The sequence below is a fragment of the Pecten maximus genome, unplaced genomic scaffold (assembly GCF_902652985.1).
Source record: "Pecten maximus unplaced genomic scaffold, xPecMax1.1, whole genome shotgun sequence".
In the NCBI taxonomy this organism is placed as follows: domain Eukaryota; kingdom Metazoa; phylum Mollusca; class Bivalvia; order Pectinida; family Pectinidae; genus Pecten; species Pecten maximus.
Window position 1 is genome coordinate 2,204 of NW_022980772.1, and position 6,991 is coordinate 9,194.

At 34.1% G+C, this 6,991-nt stretch overlaps 1 protein-coding gene across 2 annotated transcripts; it reads left to right on the plus strand.

Annotated features, from left to right (window-relative positions):
• The first annotated feature begins 667 nt into the window (after nt 1-667).
• Nucleotides 668-6,072, plus strand: LOC117319683. Of its 2 annotated transcripts, none has more exons than XM_033874445.1 (3): nt 668-766; nt 1,502-1,641; nt 2,157-6,072. In XM_033874445.1, exon 3 carries the CDS (start codon nt 2,800-2,802, stop codon nt 4,966-4,968), a length of 2,169 nt encoding a protein of 722 aa, XP_033730336.1. In that variant the 5' UTR covers nt 668-766; nt 1,502-1,641; nt 2,157-2,799; the 3' UTR covers nt 4,969-6,072. The 2 variants fall into 2 exon arrangements, with proteins under 2 accessions (XP_033730336.1, XP_033730337.1); XM_033874446.1 differs by having other exon boundaries at nt 2,157-2,790.
• Nucleotides 6,073-6,991: the final 919 nt, after the last annotated feature.

Below are 6,991 nucleotides of genomic sequence, written 5' to 3' on the forward strand. Positions count from 1 at the left end.
GCTGTAATTAGAAATGACGTTATGGGGTGTAGATACGCCCATATTTCGGGGTAAAGGTCATGATTGGTCAATTGACCACATCCTCAATTTATAAATATTAATTAACTTTCAGGGAGTATAAAAAGACTTGTACGTTTTGCATAAGCAGTTTTCCAGTAGTTTTCAGTCTAAACAGACTGAGTGCCGTTTGGATGTACATATTTAGGATGTAAATATGTAGACTTAGATTTGTTTAAATGTGTGTGAACTGTTAAATGTGTGAATGCGCCGGCGATAGTGTGGAAGATGGATGAAACTTCATTGGATTATATTGTACCTTCGGGATTTTCATGTGGATTAATAAATATAAGTAAACTTAACATCCAGTGATGAATTATGTTGATCGCACCACAACCATCCCAAAACGAACTTTTAAAGTCCCGTGTTTATGGAGAGCGGACGTTAGACTTTTCTGTAACAAAGGCCTTACACATTTGTTTTGAAAGGATTGTAAAGATTCAAGCTAAATAGATAATTAACTAAAGCTTTATCTAATTATTTACATTAAATTTATAATTATCAAAGATTTCGGTATTGTTACCGCACTTGTTTGACCAAATTATTAAAAGTACTCGAATACATATCACGAAAACGCGCGCTTTTCTGTCTTGGTATCAACGGAGTTATCTGCCCTTCCCTGAAACAGCATGGGAAACAAAATGGAGGCGTCACGCTCAAGGCTCCGGCACATAAAAAATAGAAATGGTGACGTTTTGGAGTCATACCAGTAAGTATATTGTAAGTACATATATATGTATAGCGTTTGAATCAATAATCTTTTAACAAAAGTAGAGGTATACCCATATTTTATTGTGAATTGGTTTTAAAGCTGTTGATAGAAATGTTGATATCCGGTGTCGACGCAAAAATGTACCCATCTTTTCACGGTTGCGGCAATATAAATACAAGGAATTCGGGTATATTGCTTCAACTTTTACTGTTGATTTTTAACAATAAATACCAGGGAAATCATTATATACTTTGAATGTGACCTTATATTTAATAACATGGTAACTTGAACGAGTTGTCTCAGATTGTCTTGGCTTAGCCTCCAGCTCATGATCAGCCCAATAAAGTTGTCGTACTCGAATTTATAAATTGGTATAAAATTCAAGATCTTGTGTGGGAATATTAGATTGAATATTTTAAGGAGACTTTGCAACTGCTAAACGAATATTTATAAACCTGAAATATATGCATTGATTTTAAACTTTTCCCAATATGGGTGGGTGGGGGGTATTATACCTATAATATATGCATTGATTTTTAACTTTCTCCAATATGTTAAGTTAATCTGGACTGCCATGGCAAGATTATAACTTAAGTATAACGTCCACATTGTCAACTCGCCATTAATATATGTCGATCTGCTTTAGCCTGCCTGAAGTGTTGGAATGTGCATGTAAATTATGTATTTTTGAAATAATAGCAAGTAGTAGCAAGTTCATTTTTATTGTTTCAGTGAGCTGAACAACACCGCACATTTACCAAGGGCCAGGCCCAGAAAAGTTCCAGAAACTAGCTGGACTACTGGAATATATCCAGTAGAAGTGGTTGAGAGTGATCAATCTAGATCTGGATATGTCAAAGTTCATTACATAGGTAAATATTCAGCTGATCTATATTGACTATATAATATATATATTATATTCACTGTTCTTTTTTTAACAGTATAAGGGCATTGGCCATGTGTAAAACATTATCAAGCTACAGTGTGGAACACACCTTTGATACATGCGGCATTTTAATCATTGAAATGGCAGGTATTCCATTTGTTTCTCAAGAAGATCCTAACAATACTTTACGATAAATTTCAGCATTTATATCGATGTTGCGAGTTGTAGCTATATATAGACATCTTTTTGAATTGCAAAGATTATACATGTGGTAGCGACGGAAAGCCCCGGGGCACTAAAGCGCTTGATGCGGGCATTCTAATATAAAAACAAGATTCTGGTACAATTGTTTCCGAATAACTTTTAGTCGTATTAATTCACTACAAAGACAACTTACTCCTAAAATTATTTGCTGTGTATTCATTTTGTTTCTCTATTTTAAGTTTAAACTTTCTTTGCATATATTTTACAATATTATTATTATATTTCTCCATTTTTCAGGATGGAACAAGAAATATGATGACACTATTGAAGCTGAGAATATTATCACACTCCCAAGACCTTCAACAGCATTCTCAAAGACACTGGCTCTTGCCATAAAAGAAAGCCTGGGGCCATATGTTAAGGCAGATAGCCTAGTGAAGATAAAATTACCAATCACTGAAGAGGAGTACAAAAAATTATCCAACTGTGGGGCACCCCATAAAGTTACAAGGACAAAAACAATTTATAAGTTATCCAAACGCAGTCAATTAAACCACTATTTAGGGGAAGGTTGGGATTATAGAATTGTCAACGAGGAATGCGACAACTTCTACATTTTGACATCAACAGTGAAATTCTACATGCATACAAGGAAACCGCTTGAAGATTATGTCCTATACCCTGATCATGTGGAAAGGTATCAGCTGGAAAGGGGAAATCAACTGACTTTTTCGTTTGTTCGGATGGCAGGAAACAGATCTGATGTTCAAAAACTGCTTAACAGCAACCAGTTATAATTCATGTAAAGTTATATATAGACTATATAACTATTTGACTTTTGAAATATTTTTTTCTGATTGTTTTTCATCCGTCGTCTCGGTTTTTTTCCTGATTGTTGTATATTGCAAATAATTAATGATTGATTTTTGTTTTTTAAATTATGGTGGTTTTGTCTAAAGCAACACTTTTTTCTATGTTGGAGGAGCAATGGAAGGAACCATTAACATTAGATGTTGTCAAAAAATTTAAAACCAAGTTAGAAAATGATCTATCACTTTCATTTAAAACAAATGACAAAGACCTTTATATTTTAAGGGCAGAGTTGTATAGGCTTAAAACAAATGGCCTGCGAGCCAAAGTGAAAGGTGGAAACCAGTTTAGTCGCTATAAACATTCCATAAGTCATTCCAAATTCTCTTGGGATGTATCATTAGCCCTCCATGAAACTGAAATAAGAGTTGAAGAAATGAAAAACAAACTTATGAAATGTGTGGAAGAAAAAACTATTATTGAAGGGAAGTTTTGTGATTTTGTAACTAACACCAAGAAAAAAGAACAGAAATTTGTTGAAAAGATTTCATCTTTGGAAAATGAATTGAACAAACCTCTGAATGGAGACAAACAATGTAAAAATAACTATGAGAATGTCTGTAGTACTAGAAAAAGAAAATCAATGCAGGAGTGTTCTTCTTCATACCAGATGAAAATGAAAAAAAAAGACAACGAGAAATGTAAAAATGCCCTTGAAAACTTGGAACTCAATGGTTGTAAACCAGTTAGTGTTACTGTTCTTAGAAATGGTAGAGAAGAAGTTATTAAACTTTTTCAGGCAGATGAGGATGACATTGAAAATGTAGATGAAACTAAGCTTGATAGTATTAATGCTTTATTGTATATTTTGGATACATTTAATGTGTCTCAGGAAGCCTATCATGAGTTGAGTTCACTGTTTAAGAGTATGCCTCGTGCTCATAATATAGCAGAGTATATTAGAAGTCTGAATAAAGATTTCAAAATCATCAACACACCAGATGGACTTGGGGTACAACAGTCATTGAAACAGAGACTAGTTGATGTAGTTTCACAGTTATTGTTAGAAAACAGTGACCTCATTCCCGATAACAATTTGAAGGTAAAAATATCAGGCGATGGTACTCGGGTCGGGAAAAGGCTGCATGTGGTTAATTTTGCTTTCAATATTGTCAATGAAGGTTCAGCACATCAGATTTGTTATCCTCTATGTATTATCCAAACAAAAGAGAAGTATGCAGAACTGAACATAGCACTAAATGATCTGCAGCAGGATGTAGCAGAATTTCAGGGTAGTAAGCTGAAGGTTGGTGATCGAGAGTTTACTGTGAATATTTACTTAGGTGGTGATTATAAATTTTTGTTAGTTGCTGTTGGAATTTCTTCAGTTGCAGCTACACATTCCTGTATATACTGCAAATGTGAGAAAAAGGAAAGAATAAATTTAGCAAAAAGGTGGTCGATGAAAGACCCGGTTCTTGGTGCAAGGCTATCCTACATATCATCAGAGCCTATGGATATCCCAGCAACTGGCAGGTCCTCAAAACGGAAAAAAGTACAGACTTATTCCATTGTAAATCAGCCTCTTTTTCCATGCATTACACCCTTTCAAGTAGTATTAGATCAGTTACATCTTTTTCTGAGAATAACTGACAAGCTCTTTAACCTTTTAGTTTCAGAACTGAGAGTGTTGGATAATATTTCGCAGCAGGCAACATTTGTTGAATTGGATAGAACAAAAATCAAGCATGTTGCTGCATTAGAGAATGTATTGCAGCAAATGGGTATTCCATTTGAACTTTTTGTTAACAAAGATACTAGAAAGTTAGAGTACAGGGATTTGATGGGGCCAGAGAAACTAAAACTGATGGAAAAATTTAAGGCATCTGATCTTCTTCCTGACAGAGAAAGAGCTGACCAGATACAAAAGTTGTGGGATGATTTTTCAGAAATAAATGTACTTTTGAGATCTGAATCCCCTATCCCAGAAGATTTTCAGGTTAAGGCTGAAAGCTGGTGCAATATGTATGTTTCTCTATATCAGTGTCGGGACATAACTCCTTACATACACACACTTCGATACCATGTCAGCGAGTTGTTCCAGCTTCATGGAAACCTTGTCAGATTTTCACAGCAGGGGTTAGAAAAAATGAATGATATTATTACCGAGAGCTACCTCAGGGCAACAAACCACAGAGGCCATTCTGCCCTGAAACAAGTGATGGAAAAACAAAATAGACTTGTTCTTTTGGCAAGACATAAAAGAAAAAAACGTGTCTACAAAGATCGCAAGCAATGAATATGTTTGAAAGAATAACTGGTACATGTATATATGTGTACTACAAATCATAAAACAATACATCATTATGACTGCTGATCTGGTCATCTAGGTTTATCAAACATGTGGACTAAACAATCTTTTCATAGTTTTTGACATCATACAATGTCAAAGGCAAATATAAATGTCTTGATTCAAACTTTGGTGTGCCAACAGTACTACATGTAAAAATGATTTTTGAATGAAAAACTATAATTTTTGTAAAGTACATACATGTGTGTACCCTAACACATGTACATAGTTTTGAGTGTGGAAATAAGGAGTATGATGGAGGTATATTTTGTAAACATTAAAAAGATTTTGATGGTCAAGGGTCATATACATATACAGTGAAACCTGTCTAATCCGACACCATGTGGTAGTGCCACTTTTGGTCGGATTAGACAGGGTGTCGGAAAAGTCAGGTATTTGTTGTTGACTACACTTGGCATAACGGAAATACGGTAGTGTCAGATTTGACAGGTTGTCGGAAAAGTCAGGTGTTGGATTAGACAGGTTTCACTGTATATATATATATATATATAGTGATATTACTTTACAGGGTCATTTGATTGTACATGATGTATATGGCATACCTTTTTTCTTTGTTATTAATGTTGATATTTTGGTTAATTTTATATCATTTTTCAAAAATAGCACAAGTAGTGCATGTGATGTAAATTGTGCAATAAATTGTAAGTGCTGACAATCAAATGTGTGCAATGTACATGTGCCCAATATAAAATATGGATTGCTCTTAAATGTAGTTTCACATTCAAATATTGAAATACATGGATGCATATGAATAACAGGAATTCACAATATCTTGGTAATATGGCATGGTAGCAAAACTTTGCATTTTAAGTGATATATATGCAGTAATCATTTTTGTGTTGTTTTGATATGTCCTATTTGTAAGATAATTATCAATCTGTACAGACTGTGCTCTGTTTATGATAGATATTGTGCCAAAGTGTGAGAGTTGATACCTGAAACCAGAAATACATAATTCTGACAGGTCAAGTTCACATGCTCTATGAAGAGTTTGCTTATTTTGAGACTAAAACCATTCCAATAATTGTTACATTTTACTTTTGTTTATTTTTTAATTGAAAATAAATTTGTTGCTTATTTAAACATTTATTTTTTGTGTTTTATTTTTACCTTTGAAATAACAAGAGTTGTCAGAAGACAATGTAACTCAAGATTGCTGGGGTCCGCAAGAAATTAATTCCAGTGGAAATGTCTTTACACAAAGAACAAACATGTCTAATATGAAAGTCCTGTCCTACATGTAACCATCTCGTGGCATTGGTTTATTGTTTTTTAAATGGGTCAAAGGTCATGGTCACAAAGTTCACTAATAAAGTTCCAACAGATTAAAAATCTTCGCACAAGGAAGATGCATGGCATAATTTCTCACAGGTAACAATGACCAAGGTTCTAGTTTTTAAAAGCAGGTCATGGACAGCGAGTCATGTCATGAACATACATGCCTATATTAACAAAAATACCATCAAATTCAAGATCTGGACATCAGGTTAAAAAAAAAGGAAGAAAATGGAAGATGTTTTGAACTTCAATGATGAGCGAGCATCTTGATTTCCTCCATATGTCTGGCCTTAAACCAGACATGGTGTAGGACCTGAGAAAACTTGGGCTACTGGATTACCTGAAATGTGGTAAGCCAGAGTGGAAAAAACTTCACCATTTATGTAGATATCAATAAATAATATCCAACAACGATTTATGTACATATGGATATCCATAATTAATTTATGATCTACAACGGATATACATAATTCCATCATTCCTCTTTATTTGGTGATCGATTCAATAAATGAATTATGAAGGAAAGGAAAGACCAAAGCGAAAGAAAACCGTGGCAGGGGATATGATGAACATTGAAAAGCTGAAAGTTACGAGTAGTGGATTGTGTACTTGTGCCATCTGGGTCGAGAAAAATCATTCACGCAGTCTTAAAAAAAAAAAGATGTTTCAATTA